Raw genomic sequence first — 22,846 nt, 5'->3', positions numbered from 1 at the left:
CCAGCAAACCTGCTTCACACTGCCCATGGCCATTTCCAAAACATAAGAAAGTGTTGTAAATTCAATGACCCTCTTTCCTGTGTTTCTTATACTCCATAACACCAGGTAGAGTGCCAATTTTTTAATCCAGGGGGGAGTAAAACACACTTTGAAGAACAGGACACTCCTGAGCACTCAGGCCCCTTCAAAAGAGTCTACATTCTTCCTGTTGCCTCAATGCACATCAGATCAGCTGGCCCAATCTCAAAGGCTGTAATCTCTCAATTGCAGCTAAATGGGCAGCAGTTCACCCAAAGATTTTTCTTTCTGTGCCATATCCCTCTGCTCATACCAGTCCATTTCTACGCAAAGCAACCCTGCACAACTTCTCAGGACACGGGCATAACAGCAAGCCTCACACAAACTGCTAGCCCAGTCCAAGCAAAGCTCTTCTCACCCTCACAAGGCCACCCTCACAGTCCATAGTTCTTACTGCCCAAATAACTTATTAAGAGTAATTCGGGGAGGGGGTTGCTGGAGAGATGGCTTAATGGTTAAGTGCTTGCTTGTGAAACCTAAGGACCCTGGTTTGAGGCTCGATTCTCCAGGACCCACGTTAGCCAGATGCACCAGGGGATGCATGCATCTGGAGTTCGTTTGCAGTGGCCTGAGGACCTGGTGCGCCCGTTCTCTATCTGCCTCTTTCTCTCTCTCTCTGTCCGTTGCTTTCAAATAATTTTTTTAAATTTATTTATTTGAGAGTGACAGACACAGAGAGAAAGACAGATAGAGGGAGAGAGAGAGAATGGGCGCACCAGGGCTTCCAGCCTCTGCAAACAAACTCCAGACGCGTGTGCCCCCTTGTGCATCTGGCTAATGTGGGACCTGGGGAACCGAGCCTCGAACCGGGGTCCTTAGGCTTCACAGGCAAGAGCTTAACCGCTAAGCCATCTCTCCAGCCCTCAAATAAATTTTTTTTAAACAGTGAAAAAGCCTAGGCTGGCAATGACCTGTAATGTTTTGGGGACATCAGCAATCTCCCTGGTATTTTTTTTTCTCAATTTTTATTAACATTTTCCATGATTATAAAAAATATCCCATGGTAATACCTTCCCTCCCCCCGACTTTCCCCTTTGAAATTCCATTCTCCATCATATCCCCTCCCCATCTCAATCATACTACTTACTCCCTGGTATTTTTTAAAAAATATTTTTAGGGCTGGAGAGATGGCTTAATGATTAAGGCACTTGCCTGTGAAGCCTAAGGACCCAGGTTTGATCCCCAGTACCCACATAAGCCCAGTACACAAGTTGGCACATGTGTCTGGAGTTTGCTTGCAGTGGCTGGAGACCCTGACATGCCCATTCTCTAATTGCATTTCTTTCTCTCTCCCGCTCTCAAATACATATACATACATACATATATATATCAGCTCGGTGTGGTGGTGCACCCCATTAATCCCAGTATTTGGGAGGCAAAGGTAGAGGCCACCCTGAGACTACAGAGTGAATTCCAGGTCAGCCTGGGCTAGAGACCCTACCTTGAAACACACACACACATAAAATTTACAAACAGAGAGGGGGAGGCAAGAGAGAATGGGCACTACAGAACCTCTTGCTACTGCAAACAAACTTCAGATGTAAACACCATTCTGTGCATTTAGCTTTACATGGGTATTGGGGAACCCTGGTGTGGTGGTTTGATTCAGGTGTCCCCTATAAACTTAGGTGTTCTGAATGCTAGGTTCCCAGCTGATGGATATTGGGAATTAATGCCTCCTATATTGTTGGGGGTGGGCTTATGGGCTTTATAGCCAGTTTCCCCATGCCAGTGTTTGGCACACCCTTCTGTTGCTGTGGTCCATCTTATGTTGGCCAGGGGGTGATGTCCACCCTCTGCTCATGCCATCATTTTCCCCTGCCATCGTGGAGCTTCCCCTCGAGCCTGTAAGCCAAAATAAACCTCTTTTTCCCAGAAGCTGCTCTTGGTTGGGTGATTTCTACCAGCAATGCGAACCGGACTGCAACACCTGGCTATCAGGTTTTTTAAGGAGCCTTTAACTGCTGAGCCATCTCTCCAGGCCATTGCCAAAGCTCTTGGTTGCCCACCAGAACTAGATGGTAAGACTTTATTGTTAAAGACTCCACATGCTTGAGCTGCAGATCACTGAGAAATCAAGCTGGAGCTGAGCTGGAAACCTCCCTATTGACTAGCTGTCAGGATGCTAGGAAGACCTATGCTACATGCATGCTTTTGGGGTAAGAGAAGTCATCAACAGTGGTAACCAGCTATAGACCCTGCAAGCCTTATGGCTAGCCAGCCAGGCCAAATGTGCCAACTGGGGCAGTAGTGGCCTGTTGAGGAGAAACCAACTGCTCTGTAATTGGACAGGAGGCTCACTCCATGGGAAGGAATACATGCCTCGTATGGAAAACCTAGTGAAAAGCCTATGGCTAAGGAGGTCATAAGCCCTAGGGAAGTAATAACTGCTGTTGTCTGGTTAAATGCATGTATTATGCTCACCAAATGGCCCTCTGAGCACTTACAGCACTTATGTCTATGCCCATATAATAACGCTACTCTCATTTTTGGCTAGAGAAGCTTCTTTTTTGCTTTTGCTTTGTTTTGTTTTTATTTTCAAGGTATGGTCTCATTCTAGTTCAGTTTGACCTGGAATTTGTCTCAGGGTGGCCTCATACTCAGTGATCTTCCTACCTCTGCCTTTCGAATGCTAGGATTAAAGGAGTGTGCCATTGTGCCCTACTGTTACCTTAAAAAAATAAAAAAAAACTTATTGACAGCTTCTATACAGACAATAAACCATGATTCCCACCCACCACCCCCATTTTCACCCTCCATTTAATCCCTTCTTTCCAATTAATCTCTTTTATTTTGATATCATCTTTCCCTCCTATCATGAAGGTCTTGTGTAGGTAGTGTCAGGCACTGTGAGGTCATGGATATCCAGGCCCTTTTGTGTCTGGAAGTGCATTGTAAGCAGTCCTACTCTTCCTTTGGCTCTTACACTGTCACCTCTCCCGCCATGGACTCTGGGCCTTGGAGGGGTAATAGAGATGTCTCGCTTATGCTAAACACTCCATTGTCATTTCTTAGCACTAAGGTGACTTTTCAGTCACCCCAGTGGTCACTGCCATCTGAAGAAAGAAGCTTCTGTAGCCGTGTGTGGTGGCACACACCTTTAATCCCAGCACTCAGAAGGCAGAGGTAGGAGGATCACTGTGAGTTCAAGGCCACCTTGAGAATACAGAGTGAATTCCAGGTCAGCCTGGGCCAGAGCAAGACCCTACCTTGAAAATCCAAAAATAAGTTTAAAAAAAAAAAAAAGCTTAGGCTGGGCCTGGTGGCTCACACCTTTAAATGTAGCACTCAACAAACAAGCAGACTGGCACTCACTAGGCACCGAGAAACTGGCCACAGGCTCTAGCCCCTGCAGCACAGTGTGCTTCTTTCAGTAAAGCATGTTTAAGGGTTCTGCACTTCGCAATGGGGCAGAACAGGTAATATTTTGGAAGACAATTTAGAAAACATATTTCTGGTGTGTGTGTGTGGAGGGGTGTTATGTAGCCCTTTCCTCTGGATCAAGATGTTTGTACAGCAGGCAGGCAGGCTTACAAGCCTTGGGAAGCTCAGAAGAGTTATGACTCAAGGCCTCTTCTCCCCTGGGTTATGCAAGCCTTGAACAACTGCTGAGGAGATTCTTCAGTGAGCAGTTGAGCAAGGATTTCCAGGGATGCAGCTTTTGTAAGCTATCAGCATGCTAGGGTGGGCTTTTCAGTGAAGCCACTGCCTTTAAAGAATCCGTGCCCCTGTAAGTAAACTCAATAAACTCGATGCTCCAAGCTGGATGGTGGAATCATTTCTTTGGTCTGTTGTCAGTACCCACTCTGGGTTGAATGGAAATTTGTTCCTATCTCCCCAGGAGGAACATCATGTCACACAAGAGGAAGCTGGATTTTATTTCATGTGGGCTTTGGCTTGGGAGCCAGTTGTCAGGAATCATCACCAACTACATGCTCCACTGCTTTGGCTCACCATCCAGGATGTCCACTTGTGAAGTTAAGTAGTGGTGGGTGTCTCGGCAGAGACTCAGAACCTGCTTAGAACTGCTTGGGAACAACCCTATAATCCTGCCCCAAATTTGCCAGCAAAGCTCATTCTTCTATCTCCCTGAGGTCATGGGAGACACTTTACATGTATGGTAGTACTGAGTTCTGCGGGCTGGACAAGTGGCGTCAGTGCTGATCAGCACCCGTTGTCCAACTCAGCAGCATAGCATGGTGGGTGGACCATCTGGCTCAAGGGCAGCCTCTAACACTTGGCTCGCTGCCCTCATCCAAGTGACTTTACTCCCGTACTCTGCCTTTTCTGTAACGTGGGAGTGCTAACAGCATGCTCCTCACAGCGACACCAAGAGGCTAAATGAAATAACCCCACAGAGGGGATGAGCGAGCAGTTAGCACTCTCTCCTCCAGCAGAAACTGCAGCTACTTACACATGGACCTGATCCCAGCCAGAAATTTATCTTTCCTCCATAGCAACCATCTTGTCCTTAAGCCTTTCCTGCTTTGACTGACATGGGCATCCAGTATTGCAAAGGGGTTTCATTCCGAAGGGGAACAACCAGGTCTAATACTAATACCATTCTTCAGAATGATTATACTTTTTTGTTGTTGTTGTTGAGATAGGGTCTCACTCTAGCCCATACTGACCTGGAATCCACTCAGTGTAGCCTTGAACTCATGGCGATCCTCCTACCTCTACCTCCCAAGTGCTGGGATTAAAGGTATGCGCCACCATATCTGGCTCAGAATGATTATGTTTTTAAGAATTATATATACATTTTTAAGTTTACATATGATGTATTTTATGTACATGGATTAGGGAGCTCTGTAAGTACCTACTCTACAAGAGTAGTAGAAAATAACAGGTTGATCTAGTGACTCAAATTACACATGGATATAAAGAATAGCTGGAAAAAAAAAAAATAACTGGGTTTTCACAGTCCGGAGCTGTAAGCTCCTTCTCCTTCTGGCTCTCCTGGGTGGTTACCAGTGCAGAAACCTTAACCAGTCCAGCATGGAGCTTCAGAGTGGGACATCCAGAATGTGATGGTGAGAAGTGAAGAGCAATAGACAGTCAGGCAGTGTGGCAGTTCACTACAGCTGTGCTACAAGCTCCCTGCATCTTCCTCCACCTGCAGTAGAGTTGTCCTTGGTGGCTAGCAAGTGATGGACTGATGGACGTCCTGCTGATGACTTCTCACAGTAGATTCAGTCTTCTTGCCTCACAAGAACATCAGAAAGATCCTCTATGCCTTCCAGCTTCAGATTCTGAGGGAAGATAAAAAATCACAATGACTTTGATAGCTTAAGAATCATTGAAATTTCAATTGATCCCAGCACTCGGGAGGCAGAGGTAGGAGGATCTCCGAGAGTTCGAGGCCACCCTGAGACTACATAGTGAATTCCAGGTCAGCCTGAGCCAGAGTAAGACCCTACCTCAAAAAACCAAAAAAAAAAAAAAGAAAGAAATTTCAATTGAAATGGCAAGGTCATGACTACAAAGAATGAAGTTTGTTCTATGAGTATAAGGAAAATTGTGTCATGGCAAATATAATCTGCGTTATAAAACTGGTTCCCAGCTCTTGCCAAGAGCAGGGGAAACCAGCAAGGAGCTCGCTGCTCGGCCACCTGCTCTGGGGAAGCTACAGGAGACAGGGGAGGCCACCAGGAGCCACAACACATATGCACTAACTTGCACACAAGTGCCTCCTCCAGGAACACTCCATAACCCTTTTCCTCCCCTGTCTCTTTTCGACCCCTTCTTCACTACTTATCTAACACTCACCCCAACCCCTTGGGGATACCTGACAGAAGCCTTTCTTTTTACAAATATTTATTTACTTATTTGCAAATAGAATGAGAACATGTGCACACCAGGCCTCTTGACACTACAAACTCCAGGTGTATTCACAACTTTGTGCATCCAGCTTTACATGGGTACTAGGGAAATGAACTCTGGCTGGCAGGCTTTATATAAGCAAGCATCTTTAACTGCTGAGCCATCTCCCCAGCCCCCAGAAGCCTTTCTTGCCTAACTTCCTCACTATCCTGCCCTGGCTTTGAAGTGGTGAGTAGGATGGTTTGGGGCTCTTTTCTTACTCTACCTTTCCTATGCTACCAAGAGGGAAAGCTCAAATCACATTTTGCAGGTTTTCTTCAGCTCAGATTCTTTAAAGGTGTTTAGAGGCCAGGGCTTTAGCTCAGGGGTAGGGCACTTGTCCAACATATGTAAGGCCATGAATCTGAGCTATAGCAACACACACACATGCATGCACACACTCGTTCTAGTTTAGCCAATCAGTTGCATATTGCTGGCCACAGAGGCAGAAGACTTCACATCTGTTATTGTATCCCAAGCCCCATTACACTGCTTATCAGATGAGAGATCACGGCCAGAGTGATGGATGAATAAGGTCCAGACAGGAGTGAGAGAGAGAAAGAAGGCCAAGGGTCACGTTCTGGTATGAAGTTTTGAATATTTTCCTTGGACTTTAAGCTCTGTGTTACTAGATTTCTGATCACCATGGTAAATGTCACAGGTCCAGTCTTCTCAAATAGCACAAAAGGATATGGGCTGCAGCCACCTCCCATGCTTCAAATACCAATAGCTCTGGGCACTCTTAAAGACAGACTTGATTGGGGCAAAACAAATAATGCCTGTACTGTCACTGGGGGAAGAGGAGCAGAGCTGGAGCCAGAGTAGAGTGGAGCTCAGCCTTCTGAGCAGTGCTGCTCTGGCCAGGCTGCCTTGGAACCAAGTGAGGGCCGTGAAGCTGCTTCCCCAGAGGGCAGATGAGATAGGGGCAGGTTCTGTGGAGACTCAGAGCAGCACAGCCATCTGACTCTGAGCCTAGGACAACTGAGGACAGTCAGTAATGCTCTTGTGGGACTTGGGCAGAGGCTTTCTGTACTTTAAATGCTCCTTCCACTTTAGGAGCTCGGTTTGTCTGGAGAGACACCAGAACCTCTGTCCTTGGAGATGGGAAAATGAGATGATAGGCTGCCCCCGGATAGCTCAGCAGTAACACTTCTGGGTTCTGCTCAGGCCTGTCTTCAGTACTCAGACTGATGCTTATAGACCGACAGGCAATATGGCAGGCAGAGACACATGGCATTTCATCCTGGCACAGGGCTCTTCTGGGTTATTTTTAGTTCCTCACTTAAACTCAACTCAAAACTAGTTTCTGCTAATTGGACAGCTGCTTCTCCGTCAATGAGGCCATGAGCTTAGGCATTGGTAAGGGAATATCTGACCCTGACTCCCAGTGGTAAAGGCATCTGGACTGGGGGACAGCTGTGCTACCCAGGCCTTGCTCCTAAGCCAAGTCTTTCTCTGAAGCCGAGACAGCCATCACTGTCCTGACTTCATTCATTCATACTAGCACTTAAGAAATCCTGGCTGCTTCTACCAGAATGCCACCTTCACTACCACTCCATTAAAATCTAATAAGCCCTCTCAAACCCTATGTCAATGTTTAGACAAGTATTCCACTGCCCGCTGCTACTCTTGTCCTAGGATGTTTGGAATCTATGCTGGTAGGACACAATGACAAGTACATCACTCACTGGCATCTTGTTCTTACCCACTGAAACATCTCCCCAGTTTCTTACTTGTTTCATAGGGTCTCACTATGTAGTCCAGGATGGGCTCAAACGTGGTCCTCCTGCTTTAGCCTCCCAAGTGCTAGGCAGGATTTTAGGTGTGAGCTAAGTCACTGTATTAAGATATTCATTTAAAAAAATATTTATTTGGGCCTGGAGAGAATGCTTAGCAGTTAAGCACTTTCCTGTGAAGCCTAAGGACTCCGGTTTGAGGCTCAATTCCCCAGGACCCATGTAAGCCATATGCACAAGGTGGTGCATGCATCTGGAATTCATTTGCAGTGGCTGGAGGCCCTGATGCACCCATATTCTTTCTCTCTCTCTTCCTCTTGCTCTCTCAAATAAATAAATAAAACAAAAATTTCTTAAAAATTATTTATTTATGTATGTGTGTGGGTCTGTGTGTGTGATGGAGGAGAGGGAGGAGGACCAGAACACCTTGCCACTGCTAAAAAACCACCAGATGCTTATGTCATTTTTTGTGTCCAGCATTATGTGGGTGGCTTGGGAACTGAATGCAGGCAAGTAGGTTTAGCAAGAAAAAGCCTTTAACTGCTAAGCCATCTTCCCAGACCATATTTAAGATATTCTATGGTGTGCTGGATAGATGGCTGGCAGTTAAAGGTGCTTGCTCACAAAGCCTGCTAACCTGGGTTCAATTCCCCAGGACCCACATAAAGCCAGATACAAAAAGTAGCACACACATCTGTTGTCCTTTTGCAGACAAGAAACCCTGGAACACCCACAAACACATGTGTGCAAATAAAATTAAAAACATATTCTATACAAGACCATCATAGTAAGAGGAAAAGATAATGAAATCTAAATATAAGCAAGACTGATTGAGAGGGGTAAGGGTTATGATGGAGAGTGGAGTTGTAAAGGGGAAAGTGGGGGAGGGAAGGGAATTACCATGGTTTTACTGTCTTATTGTCTATAATTATGGGAGTTGTCAATTTAAAAAAAGATAAAAGGGCTGGGTGTGGTGGTACACGTCTTTAATCCCAACCCTTGGGAGGCAGAGGTAGGAGGATTCGCTGTGAATTCAAGGCCACCCTGAGACCACATAGTGAATTCCAGGTCAGCCTGGGCTGGAGTAAGACCCTACCTTGAAAAGTACAAAAAAAAAAAAAAAAAAAAAGATTCTATGATAAGTTGCTTAAAAGTTCCATGGAGTTGACAAGAATAGGGCATATTCAAACATTTCCATGCTTACCCGGAATACTTACCTTTTCATTGCATAAATGCAGGAGACAGGCAAAAGCCAGGGGTATAGAGAGGTTTTGAGCCATGGTCACGGGCAGGCTAGAAACAAAGGGGCAAGTATTGAGTAGGTCACTACAACTTGAAGAACGAAAGCACATTCACCAAGTATGAAGAACACATATATACAATGACTAAACTAGGGGAAACAAATATATATTTCAGATGCATTTTATGAGCAGGTCTTTCCAGTTTTGTGTAGTTCATTCCAGCCACTATCACAAACAAGAAGTCAATGCAGAGAGGAAACAGAACATTCTAGTATTACTTATATGTTCACAGCCTCCCTCAGGCATTGATGGGCAGTGCTCTCCCCTGGACCCTGGCAAACACATACCTTTTCTGCAGGTCCTTTGCGAGCACACTGAGCATCTTATTTTCAGTTACCTCCACAGGGGACCCTTCTTTTCCATTTTCACTGTGGTCCACCTAACAGAAAAAGTATATTTCTGGGTTGAACACTTAACACTTTTGTTTAAAAGAAAATCAGAAACTTACAAAGCTGTATATATACAAGAAAGAAAAGTCTGCATTGGAATGAAACAAAAAATAACTTCTTGGGCTGGAGAGATGGCTTAGTGAATAAGGTGCTTCTCTACAAAGCCAAAGAACCACAGTTAAATTCCCCAGGACCCATGTAAGCCAGAACACAAAGTGGCATATGCTTTTGGAATCAATCTGGAGGCCGTGGCACACCCATTCTCTCTCTTTCAAATAAAAATATTAAAACCAAAAAAAAAAACCAAGAAGATACTGTTAGACTTCCGGTTAAGATGGCAGTGTAGGAACCATGCCAAATCAGCCTAGGGGAGAAAATGCCAAAAAAAAAAAAAGAAAGAAAGAAAGAAAGAAAGGGCGAGCAAAATACACTCTTCTACTAAAAAGTAAGGTGTATAAGAAATTACCAATGGCAGCAGAGAAGTAGGAGAGATTCAGAGCATCCAGAGCCCACATAAGCAGGCAGAAGTGGCTCAAGCACACGCACCAGCAGGGGCCACAGCTACAAGGTTCGGCTTGAGCCACAGGAATGACCAGGTGAGGGAATTTTCCACTCACACTGGAGCTTCTCACAAACTCAAGAAACATGAAGGGAGGACCGCAACAACAAACAGAGGAGCAGATCAGGGGGTAGAGGATCATGTGGACCAGCGGGAGAACTAGAGCCACCATCCACAGCCTCCCCTGCCACACCGCCGGTGCAAGCACCAGGAAACACAAGAAACTTGGGGAAGGGAGATCACAGCACCCAGCAGCAGTGACCAGAGCAGTGATCCAGTGACCCAGCCAGCCTACTTGAACCACAGCGCAGCAAAGAGGGACCCAAGCGGGAGCACAGCATAACTGAGACCAAAATCATCCCAAAAGATAACTGGAATTACACCAGGTCAGTACCCACCAAATAAGCCTGGAATATAGGCTTGAATTGGAAGTGCTAATTGCACCTTCCATGTCAGGATAAATTATATGTTAAATCTGATGGAAGGTCAGATTTGTCACTCTTAAATAAGCTATATATTGGGCTTGTTATTTGTTGCTTCCTGATTTATAGTGGCTTTGTTTCCTCTTCTGTTGTTCATTAGGGAAGGGTCTCACTTGGTCACAGTTGACTTGGAACCAGATATCTTAACCTCCTAGTTGACAGGATTAAGGGTATGGGGCAACACACACCCTAAGGGACTGTGACTTTGTTAGATGATCTGGTTGTCATAATACCTACTCTTGCATAAATACTCTGTGCTGTTTTTCATTGAATGTGTACATTGTTTAGTTAAACTTTAGAATCTACCTATAGTTTGTTCCACTCAGCCTACCTGAATACTCTCACAGCAGGCAAACCCAACACCTAGGGTCACTTTTGTAGATACTCTGAAAGACTTAAGAGCCACACCTAGCACCTTAAGCTCCTACCCTGAAGATATATAACATCAGATTGACTGAAATATCTAGTAGTACTTCAGCTAACTAGAAAATCCAAGCATTAAATTAATCCAAGATGCAAAAACATGTACATTATAACACAAGAAACACCAAACACAAGACAATATAAATCCACCACAAAGTATTAATGCATCAGAAATGATCTCCAGTGAGAATGAGTTACAGGAAATGCCTGAGAAAGATTTCAAAAGAATGATTATAAATATGTTCAAAGAAGTCAAAGAGGAAATCAAAGGAATGAAAGAGGAAGTCAAAGGAATCAAAGAAGACACAGGAAACCAATTTAATGAAATAAAAAGGGCAATACAACCAAAACATAAATAAGGGAATAGAAATAATAAAGAAAAACCAGTCAGAATTAGTAGCAATGAAGAACATGGTCAATGAAATAAAAAGCTCTGTAGAAAATATCACCAATGAAATGGATGAAGGAGAGGACAGAATATCTAAACTAGAAGACCAGGTGGCAGAAATAATATAGTCCAACAAAGAGAAAGAAAAACTACTAGGAAAGTGTGAATGGTAATTTCAAGATATTCGGGACACTATGAAAAGATCAAACATAAGAATTCAGGGTATAGTAGAAGGAAAAGAATTTTGTAAAATGTAGGCATTTTCAACACAATCATAAAAGAAAACTTCCCCCAAGTTGGGAAAGAGATGCCAATGCAGATACAGGAATCCTTTAGAACACGAACCAAACAAAACCTAGAAAGAACCTCTCCTTGCCATATTATAATTAAACTACCAAACATACAAATCAAAGAAAATATATTGAAAGCAGTTAGAGAGAAAAATCAAGTTACATGCAAAGAGAAACCCATCAGGATCACAGAAGATTACTCAATACAAATTTTAAAAGCCAGAAGGGTTTGGAGTAATGTATTCCAAGTTCTGGAAGATAACAACTATCAGCCAAGGTTACTTTATTTTGCAAAGCTATCCATTCAAATAGATGGAGAAATAAGGATATTCCACATCAAAAGCAGGCTAAAGGAATATTTGAAGACAAACCCAGTTCTACAGAACAAACTTATACAAGAGAGCAAAGGTAGAACCGAAGAACTAAAAAAAAAAATGATGAAAATAAATACACACATTTCAATAATATCTCTTAATATCAATGGCCTCAATGTCCCAACCAAAAGACATAGGTTTGCAGACTGGGTTAAACAGCAGGATCCTTCAATTTTTTTGCCTCCAAGAAGCTCACCTTTCTACAAAGGATGGACACTAGCCTACGGTGAAAGGTTGGAAAACAGTGTGTCAAGCAAATGGGCCTAGAAAACAAGCAGGGGTTGCTACCCTAATATCTGACAAGGAAGACTTCAGTCCAACATTAATTAAGAAAGATAAGGAAGGTCACTTTATATTGATTAACAGCACACTCCAACAGGAGGACATTACAATCCTAAACATATATGCACCTAACATATGGGGGCTCCCACATTCATCAAACAAACACTATTAAAACTAAGGTCACAGATAACACCAACACAGTTGTAGTGGGGGACTTCCACACCCCACTCTCATCAACTGACAAGTCATCCAGGCAAAAAATAAACAGAAAGGCATCTGGATTAAATACAAGAAATGGACCTAAAAGATATATATAGGGCATTTCATCCAAATGCTGCAGAATATGCATTCTTTTCAGCAGCACATGGAACATTCTCTAAAATAGACCATATATTAGGACACAAAACATATCTTTAAAAAGACAGGAAAATTGAAATAATACCTTGCATTCTATCGGACCACAATGGAATCAAACTACAAATCAATAGTAAGAAAAGCTATAGAGCATACACAAAACCATGGAAACTAAACAATCCACTACTAAATGACAAATGGGTCAATGCAGAAATCAAAAAATTAATAGACTTGGGCTGGAGAGATGGCTTAGCGGTTAAGTGCTTGCCTGTGAAGCCTAAGGACCCCAGTTCCAGGCTGGATTCCCCAGGACCCATGTTAGCCAGATGCACAAGGGGGCGCATGCGTCTGGAGTTCGTCTGCAGTGGCTGGAAGCCTTGGCATGCCCATTCTCTCTCTCTCTGTCTCACACACTCTCTCTCTGCCTCTTTCTCTCTCTGTCTGTAGCTCTCAAATAAAAAATAAATAAAAATAAATTAATAGACTCAAATGATAATGAGAACACAACATACCAAAACCTTTGGGAAACAATGAAAGCAATCCTAAAAGGGAAATTTTTAGCTTTAAGTGGCTATATTAAGAAATTAGAGGGCTGGAGAGATGGCTTAGCGGTTAAGCGCTTGCCTGTGAAGCCTAAGGACCCCGGTTCAAGGCTCGGTTCCCCAGGTCCCACGTTAGCCAGATGCACAAGGGGGCGCACGTGTCTGGAGTTCGTTTGCAGAGGCTGGAAGCCCTGGTGCGCCCATTCTCTCTCTCTCCCTCTATCTGTCTTTCTCTCTGTGTCTGTCGCTCTCAAATAAATAAATTAATTAATTTAAAAAAAAAAAGAAATTAGAAAGATCTCAAGTAAACGACCTAATGCTTCACATTAAAGCCTTGGAAAAAGAAGAACCAGACAAACCAAAAACCAGTAGATGGGAAGAAATATTAAAGATTAGGCCAGAAATTAATGAAAGAGAAACCCCCCCAAAACAAAACAAAACAAAAAACAACAATCCAAAGAATCAATGAAACAAAGATGAGTTCTTTGAAAGGATAAACAAGATTGATAAGCCCTTAGCAAATCTGACCAAAAAAAAGAGAGAAGAGATACAAATTAACAAATTAGAGCTGAAAAAGGCAACATCACAACAGATACCAGAGAAATTCAAAAAATCATAGGGACATACTAAAAAAATATATACTCCAATAATTATGAAAATCTGAAAGAAATGGATGATTTCCTTGTTTTATATGACCTGCCTAAATTAAATCAAGATGACTTTAATCTCTTAAATAGACCTATAACGAATTTGGAGATCCAAGCTATTATCAAAAATCTCCCAACTAAAAAAAGTTCAGGCCCAGATGGATTGACTGGTGAATTTTACCAGACCTTCAGGGAAGAACTAACACACATGCTTATTAAATTTTTCCATACAATAAAAAAAGAAGGAATGCTACCAAACTCCTTCTACAAAGCTACCATCACCTGATACCCAAAACAAGCAAAGATAAAACAAAAATAAGAAAATTACAGACCAATTTCCCTCATGAACATAGATGCAAAAATCCTCAACAAAATATTGACAAACAGAATAGAAGAATATGTCAGAAAGATCATTCACCCTGATCAGTAGGCTTTATCCCAGGATGCAGGGATGGTTCAACATAAGCAAATCAATAAATGTAATGCATTATATAAATGGACCGAAGGACAAAATTCACATGATCATCTCATTAGATACAGAGAAAGCATTTGTCAAATTCCAACATCCATTCATGATAAAAGTCCTACAGAGACTGGGAAATAGAAGGAACATATCGCAACATAATAAAGGCTATTTATGACAAGCCTATAGCCAACATATTACTAAATGGGGAAAACTGGAACTTTTTCCACTACAATCAGGAACAAGACAAGAGTGTCCACTGTCACCACTTTTATTTAATATAGTACTGGAATTCTTAGCCTAGCTATAAGGCAAGACACACACATAAAAGGGATACAAATTGGCAAGGAAGAGATCAAGTTATCATTATTTGCAGATGAAATGATTCTATATGTAAAAGACCTTAAAGACTCTACCAGCAAACTGTTATAGCTGATAGACACCTATAGTCATGTAGCAGGATACAAAATAAACACACGGAAATCAGTAGCCTTCCTATATGCAAACAACAAACACACAGAGGATGAAATCAGAGAAGCATTCCCATTTATAACTGCATCAAAAAATAAATAAATAAAGTACCTTGGAGTAAATCTAACTAAGGAAGTAAAAGATCTCTACAATGAAAACTTTAAAACACCCAAGTGAGAAATTGCACAAGACACTAGGAAATGGAAAAACATCCCTTGTTCTTGGCTCTGAAGAATCAATATTGTAAAAATGGCAATCTTACCAAAAGCAATCTACACATTTAATGCAATCCCCCTCAAAATTCCAATGGCATTCTTCACGGAAATAGAAAAAACAATCCAAAAATTCATTTGGAATAACAAAAAAATCTTGAATATCTAAAACAATACTCTCTCTCTCCATGCACAAGAATTAAGTCCAAATGGATTAAAGACCTTAAGATTAGACCTGGAAGTCTGAAACTGCTAGAGAAAAAAGTAGCAGAAACCCTTCAACATAATAGTCTTGGCAAAGACCTTCTGAATATAGCCCCAATTTCTCAGGCAATAAAACCAGAGATTAACCGCTGGGACCTCATAAAATTACAAAGATTTTGTACAGCAAAGACACTGTAAATAAAGCAAAGAGGCAACTACAGAATGGGAAAAGAATCTTTACCAGCTATACATCTGATAGAGGATTAGTATGTAGGATACACAAAGAATTCAAAAAATTAAATAATAAGAAAACAAGCCAATTAAAAAAAGGGCTATGGAACTCAATAGAGTGTTCTCACAAGCAGAAATACAGATGGCATAAGAGCATCTGAAAAAATATTCTACATCCCTAGTCATCAGGGAAATGCAGATTAAAACTACATTGATGCTCCCCCCAGACACAAAATGGCCTGGATATCTATGACCTCACAATGCCTGACACTACCTATACAAGACCATAATAATAGGAGGAGAAGATCATGACATCAAAATAAAAGAGAGACTGATTGAGATGGGGAGAGGATATGATGGAGAGTGGAGTTTCAAAGGGGAAAGTAGGAGGAGGGAGGGTATTGCCCTGGAATACTTTTTATAATCATGGAAGTTGTTAATAAAAAAAAAATTTGAAAAGGAAAAAAAACTACATTGAGATTCTATCTCACTACCATCATGAAAACAAATGACCATAAATGCTGGTGAGAATGTGGAAAAAGGGTAACCCTCTACACTGTTGGTGGGAATGCAATCTGGTACAACCATTGTGGAAATCAGTGTGGAGGTTCCTAAGACAGCTAAAAATAGATTTACCATATGACTCAGCTATATCACTCCTAGGCATATATCCTAAGGACTCATCTCATTACCTTAGAGGTACTTGCTCAACTATGTTTATTGCCACTCAATTCACAATAGCTGGGAAATGGAACCAGCCTAGATGTCCCTCACCTGATGAGTGGATAATGAAGATATGGCACATTTATACAATGTAGTTCTACTCAGTGGTGAAGAAAAATGAAGTTATAAAATTTGCAGGAAAATGGACGGATCTGGCAATGATTATACTAAGTGAGGTAACCCAGGGCCAGAAAGCCAAGCGTTGCATGTTCTCTCCCATATGTGGATCCTAGCTACAGATGACTGGACTTCTGTGTGAGTAGGAAGAAAACTCACTCAGTAGCAAAGGCCAGTAAGCTAGAAAAGAGGTATAAAGGGAAGAAGGGTACTTAATAGGATGATATTGTATACATGTAAGTAGAAGAATAGATTGATGGGGTTAAAAAGGCCCAAGGCAGGTCAGGGGAAGAGTTTGAGTAAAGGAAAGGTGGAGGGAGGACTAATCAAAATCTAAGATGATATAAATAAATCATATGGAAACCTACTTTCTTGGACAATGGAACACTCAGGAGCCATAGATTGTTGCTAGAAATTTTCAGTGCCAGGGATGGGATACCTTCCTGTGAGTATTTGGCCAAGCAGGTCCCTGAAGACCCCAAACATCACAGGCCATTGCTGAGGCCCTTGGTTTCCCACCAGGAATAGATGGTAAGATCCTATTGCTGAAGACTCCACAGATTTGGGCTGCAAGGCTACTGAGAAATCCTGCTGGAAATGAGCTGATAACCTCCTCCATGTAGACCAGCTGACAGAAAGCTAGAAGAAGCCATTCTGCATGCAGTTCATTGGGAGAGAGAGAAATCACCAGTGAAGATACTCAACAATGGACACTTCAAGCCTTATATTTGGCCAGCCAGGCCAAATGAGCCAATGGGTGCAGTAGCGGCACATTAGTCATGGTGGAAACCAACTGCCTTCTAATTGCACTAGAGGCCTTCTCCATGGGAGGGAATACATCCCTGATACTGAAAACCTAAAACAGGGGTGTGGTGGTTTGATTCAGGTGTCCCCCATAAACTTAGGTGTTCTGAATGCTAGCTCCCCAGCTGATGGATGTTTGGGAATTAATGCCTCCTGGAGGGAGTATATTGTTGGGGGCGGGCTAATGGGCTTTATAGCCAGTTTCCCCATGCCAGTGTTTGGCACACCCTCCTGTTGCTGTGGTCCATCTTATGTTGGCCAGGGGGTGATGTCCACCCTCTGCTCATGCCATCTTTTTCCCCTGCCATCGTGGAGCTTCCCTCGAGCCTGTAAGCCAAAATAAAACTCTTTTTCCCAGAAGCTGCTCTTGGTTGGGTGATTTCTACCAGCAATGCGAACCGGACTGCAACAGTAAAGTGGTACCGAGGAGTGGGATTGCTGCTAGACACCTGACTGTGTGGCTTTGGCCTTTTGGAGCTGATTTTCAAGAGGAATGTGGAAAGAGTTGAAACCTTGGCCTAAGAGATGCCTTGCAGTGCTGTAAGTACAGCTTGATGGACTAATCTGGTCAGAGCTGGAAGACCCGAAGGCAGGAAGAACTATGGACTGTGAGGTTTGGCTTATGAGGGTGAGAAAGAGCTTTGCCTGGACTGGGTAAGCAGTTTATGTGAGAAGCTTGCTCTTGTGCCCATGTCCTGAGAAGTTGTACAGGGTTGCTTTGTGTAGAAATGAACTGGTGTGTGCAGAGGGATATGGCACAGAAAGAAAAATCTTTGGGTGAACTGTTGCCCATTCAGCTGCAACTGAGAGATTACAACCTTTGAGACTGGGCGAGCTGACCTGTGCTAGGGCAACAAGAATGTAGACTCTTTTGAAAGAGCCTAAGTGCTCAAGGAGTGTCCTGTTCTTCAAAGTCTGCTTTATTCCCCCCTGGATTAACAAATTGGCACCTACCTGGTATCGTGGAGTATAAAATGCTGGAAAGAGGGTCATTGAGTTTGCAACATAGTCTTGTGTTTTGGAAATGGCCATAGGCAGTGTGAAGCAGGTTTGCTGGTTGCCTGCATAGACCCCATGGGGCCATGAAGATGAACCGTGGCTTGCAGTGGAGACCCAGTGGAGATGCCGGGACCATGAGATGGCTGCCAAGGAGCTGCCGGCCCCGATGAAGTTTTCCAGGACTGTGAGTAGCCTAGCTGGAGGGGCGGAATTGGAATGCCAGAGACTTGTTGCTGGTTAGAATTATCAGACTTGAAGATTTGTCACTGGTTTGAGTTGCTGGACTTGAAGCTACAGAGTTTGATGTTTGCCCTGGTTGTTTTAAATCTTGTATTGGTTATATGTTTCTTTGCTTTGCCCAATGCTATCTTTTGTAGTGTGAATATTTATTCTGTGTCATTATGATTTTTTTGAGGTTATATTTTGGTATTATGGCTCAGTTAAAAGATCTTGAACTATGGGGATGTATGAACATCATTGGGATTGATAAAAAACTATGGGGACTTTTAAAGTCAGACTAAATGCATTGTATTTTACATCATGTATGGATATCAGTTTATGGGGGCCAGGGGCGGAATGTGGTGGTTTGATTCAGGTGTCCCCCATAAACTTAGGTGTTCTGAATGCTAGCTCCCCAGCTGATGGATGTTTGGGAATTAATGCCTCCTGGAGGGAGCATATTGTTGGGGGTGGGCTAATGGGCTTTATAGCCAGTTTCCCCATGCCAATGTTTGGCACACCCTCCTGTTGCTGTGGTCCATCTTATGTTGGCCAGGGGGTGATGTCCACCCTCTGCTCATGCCATCTTTTTCCCCTGCCATCGTGGAGCTTCCCTCGAGCCTGTAAGCCAAAATAAACCTCTTTTTCCCAGAAGCTGCTCTTGGTTGGGTGATTTCTACCAGCAATGTGAACCGGACTGCAACAAGGGGTATTCATGAGCCCTAGGGGTGTAACGTCTGCTGCTGTCTGGCTAAATGTATATACTAGGCTCATCAAACTGCTCAGTAAGCATTTTTCTTAATGTTCATACCTATAAATTAATACTACTGTTACTTTTAGTAAAGAACCTTCTCTTTTCAGATGGCAGAAACCTTGGGATGACTCAGAAGGCATCATGGTGCTGGGAAGAAGTGACAGGAGTGCTCAGCACTGCAATATCTCTATCACACCTCCAAGGCTCAGGGTCTATTGCAGAAGAGGTGGCAGAAAGAATGTAAAAGCCAAAGGAAGGGTAGGACTCCTTACAATGTGCTACTCCAGACACAAAATAGCCAGGATATCCATGACCTCACAGTGCCTGACACTACCTACACAAGAACATCATAATAGGAGGAAAAGATCATGATATCAAAATCAAAGAGATACTGATTGAGAGGGGGAGGGGATATGATGAAGAATGGAGTTTCAGTGGGGAAGGTGGGGGGGAGGGAGGGCATTATCATGGAATATTGTTTACAATCATAGAAGCTGTTAATAAAAAAATTATAAGTTTTTAAAAAATCACCAAACAAAAACCACAAAACTTCTTGGTTATGTCTGGAAGAAAAATGAGGTACAAAAAGAGTCAATTGCCAGGTGCAGTGGTACATGCTTTTAATCCCAGCACTCAGGAGGGAGAGGCAGGAGGATGACTGTGAGTTTGAAGCACCCTGATACTACATAGTGAATTTCAGGTCATCCTAGGCTGGAGTGAGACCCCCACCTCAAACCCCCCCCCCAAAAAATAATCCAGCCACTGCAAACTGCAGATGCATGCACCACCTTGGACATGTGGCTTTCATGGGTCCTGGGAAATAGAAGTGGGTCCTTAAGCTTCACAGGCAAGCGCCTTAACCTAGAGGCCATCTCTTCAGCCCCAACATTGCTGATCTTTAAAGCAGTGTGAGGATGGCTTTTATTTGTATATGTTTGTCACCCGCAAGACTAAATAATCTCATAGGCACTAGTTTACCAACTGCTCCTCCACTGGATTCATTCTTTTTAGAGGACATCTTCCTTAAATTTTGAAAGACTGTCTTGCTTTGGGTCCATGCCATGTTGACACAGCATAATCTGCAGACTTAGCTACCTCCTCCCATATACTGGGCATCTAAAGAATACACAGTCCTACTACCTACCTCAGTGCCAGTCTCCTTGCTGGGGATCTCTGACAATAATCTCCACATGGTTTGCTTCAACTTCTTCATGTCCATCTTTTTGGCAGTCTTGGCATAATGAATTTCAATTTTATTCACCTGAGAAACGTTTTTATAAACAAGTAAGTTTAGGCAAGGGAAAAACTTATCATCAGTTGATTATAAACACAAAAGTCTGGAGGTAGACTAAAGAGACTACCCAGTGCTTTGCTGGCTTAGGTGTATGAATGCCATTCAGAATGTATGAATAGAGACTCCAGCTTTCTCTTTTTTTTTTTTTATTTTTTTTATTTTTTTTTTTTTAAATTATTTATTTATTTATTTATTTGAGAGCGACAGACACAGAGAGAAAGACAGATAGAGGGGGAGAGAGAGAATGGGCGCGCCAGGGCTTCCAGCCTCTGCAAACGAACTCCAGACGCGTGCGCCCCCTTGTGCATCTGGCTAACGTGGGACCTGGGGAACCGAGCCTCGAACCGGGGTCCTTAGGCTTCACAGGCAAGCGCTTAACCGCTAAGCCATCTCTCCAGCCCTCCAGCTTTCTCTTTTTAACAACTTTCATACATGTACATCATGTATGTTGATCACTATTCTGTTCCAATACCTTCTTTTGTTCCACTTCCCCTCAGTGACTCCAATTTTAACCAAGGAATCAGAAAGCTCCCTATGGATGTACTAAGGTATAGTCCCTCATGGAAAAAAAAAATCTTTTCTTTTTATTCAGGAGTAATTTATATTAGTTAAACTTTCTGGGTGTGGTAGCACACGCCTTTAATCCCACCACTTGGGAAACAGGGGAAGGAGGCCATCCTGAGACTACATAATAAATTCCCAGTCACCCTGGGCTAGAGTGAGGCCCTACCCCAAACAAACAAACAAACAAAATTAGCTAAAATTCCAGTGCAAAAGAGATAAGTGAAGCATGTTTTAGTGAAAGCATCAAGCCTGCTTGGGTATGGAATGGATGGATGGATAGTTAGATGGATTGATGGATAGATGATTAATGTGTGATAATATAATATGAACTGAACCAATCCAAGATTTTACACAGCCACACACCTAGCCTCACTGAAATAGCATGTAAAACTATGTTCTCTGCCTTCCTTTGTATACTTCATTTAGGTGATCAATTCACCCCTACCACAATCTTGGGACCTGGGGATGTAGGTCAGTGTACAGCCCTTGGCTAGCATGTGCAATGACCTAGGTTTGATATCCAACATGCAAAAGTAAACAAAGCAAAACAAAACAAAAGCCACAACAAAACACCTTTGTTGACCACATACGTAAACTTGGCTAGCTTTAGCTCACACCTTACTCAGCCACTGGGAGATCAACAGGTTGCAATTGAGGAGGAAAAACAGAGCTCATGCTGATGTGACTTTCATACAGGAAGCAAATTAAACAGATTTCGACCAAACCACATTAATTCCCAGCTGCCTCAGCCTTACCTTCTGGGGCTCAGCCACCAGGTTTGACTCCCCATATGTCATGATATCCACACCTTGACTTTCATGAGCATCATCATTCTCCTGTGCTGTCTTCGGTGTACGGCAGGGATCAGATGTGAGGTCAAAGGTTCCAGCTGGTCCTCCAAATAAGTCTGACTCTTCGTAATCACTGTCAGCAGCCTGGGCAAGCAAACAATTCTCCACATTTAGCAGAAGCTGTCAGAGGAGCTTAGAAACCTTCCTGAATCAGACTCCATGTGCAGGAAGCAAGGACAGACCTTCTGAGAGCTCACTGAGTCACATCAGGGTAGGCTGCCTATTCCTTCCTGTTTCACATAAATTCTGTTCTCAAGCCTGGGACCCCCAAAGCAGGAATTTAAAGGAATTCATTCATCACAGTGGACACAATGTACCCTTTGCCCTATAACCAATTAAGGACTTCATTTTAGAAATCCTTCATTTAGAAAGTACCCCTGAAATACTAGAGACACAGCCTGCATCCCTCACTCCAAAGAGCAAGGACAGGGCCAGAGAGAGTAGTTCAGTGGTACAGCACATACAAGGCCCTGGCTTCCATTCTGGGGAAGATACACTCAGAAGATCCTATGCATTGTCTATTCAGTAGCAGGGCACTGTGCGGGAGCCAGTGCGAAAGTTATTCTCAGAACTAAGCCCAAAGTGAATGAATCAGAATCGTGGAGTTGAGGGATGAAGCAGGACTCAGTCCTTCCCACTCCCATTTGTATTATTTGTGTGTGTCTCTTTGTGTATATTTTGTGTATGGGTACATGATTGTCACTGCATGTATGTGGAGGTCAGTTTCTCCTCTCTTTCCACCCTTTTGAAACAGTCTTTCTCTTTTGCTATTGCTGCTTGCAAGCTTCTGGATCCTCCTGGCTCCACTTCCCATTGATATATGCACATTGGGATACAGTGTGAGCCACTCTGTGTCAAGTTTTTTGTTGTTGTTTTCCAAGGTAGGGTATTGCTCTAGCCCAGGCTGATCATCCTACCTCTGCCTCCCAAGTGCTAGGATTAAAAGTCTCTGCCACCATGCTTGGCTTGTGTCAAGTTTTATGTGGATCTTGAGAAGATCAAACTTGGGCTGGCAGGCTTGCATACCTTTACCTTTTAGCCTTTCACCTTTAAGTGCTGAGCCATTTTCCCAGGACCCACCCTTTAATTTTTCACTTTTTAATTTTTTTGGACTCAGTTCTTTTCTTTCTTTCTTTTTATTTTTTATGAGAGAGAGAGAGAGAATTGGTGAACCAGGGCCTCTAGCCACTGCAATCAAACTCCAGATGCACATGCCACCTTGTGCATATATGC

The 22,846-nt window shown here is 42.9% G+C and overlaps 1 protein-coding gene across 2 annotated transcripts in view; it reads right to left on the bottom strand.

Moving 5' to 3' along the window:
- Window positions 1-4,847: 4,847 nt before the first annotated feature.
- Ncaph (non-SMC condensin I complex subunit H) overlaps window positions 4,848-22,846 on the bottom strand; it is a 69,601-nt gene continuing 51,602 nt past the window's right edge. For both annotated transcript variants that reach the window (XM_012952472.2, XM_045147347.1), the window contains exons 14-18: window positions 21,518-21,697; window positions 20,049-20,165; window positions 9,265-9,356; window positions 8,894-8,969; window positions 4,848-5,330 (exon numbers count right to left, since the gene is read on the bottom strand). In XM_012952472.2, the coding sequence (XP_012807926.2) occupies window positions 5,271-5,330; window positions 8,894-8,969; window positions 9,265-9,356; window positions 20,049-20,165; window positions 21,518-21,697 (525 nt within the window). In that variant the 3' untranslated portion in view covers window positions 4,848-5,270. The remainder of the gene's footprint in view (window positions 5,331-8,893; window positions 8,970-9,264; window positions 9,357-20,048; window positions 20,166-21,517; window positions 21,698-22,846) is intronic.

Source organism: Jaculus jaculus, chromosome 4 (genome assembly GCF_020740685.1).
Source record: "Jaculus jaculus isolate mJacJac1 chromosome 4, mJacJac1.mat.Y.cur, whole genome shotgun sequence".
Taxonomy (NCBI): domain Eukaryota; kingdom Metazoa; phylum Chordata; class Mammalia; order Rodentia; family Dipodidae; genus Jaculus; species Jaculus jaculus.
This window is presented reverse-complemented; position numbering and strand designations above follow the sequence as displayed.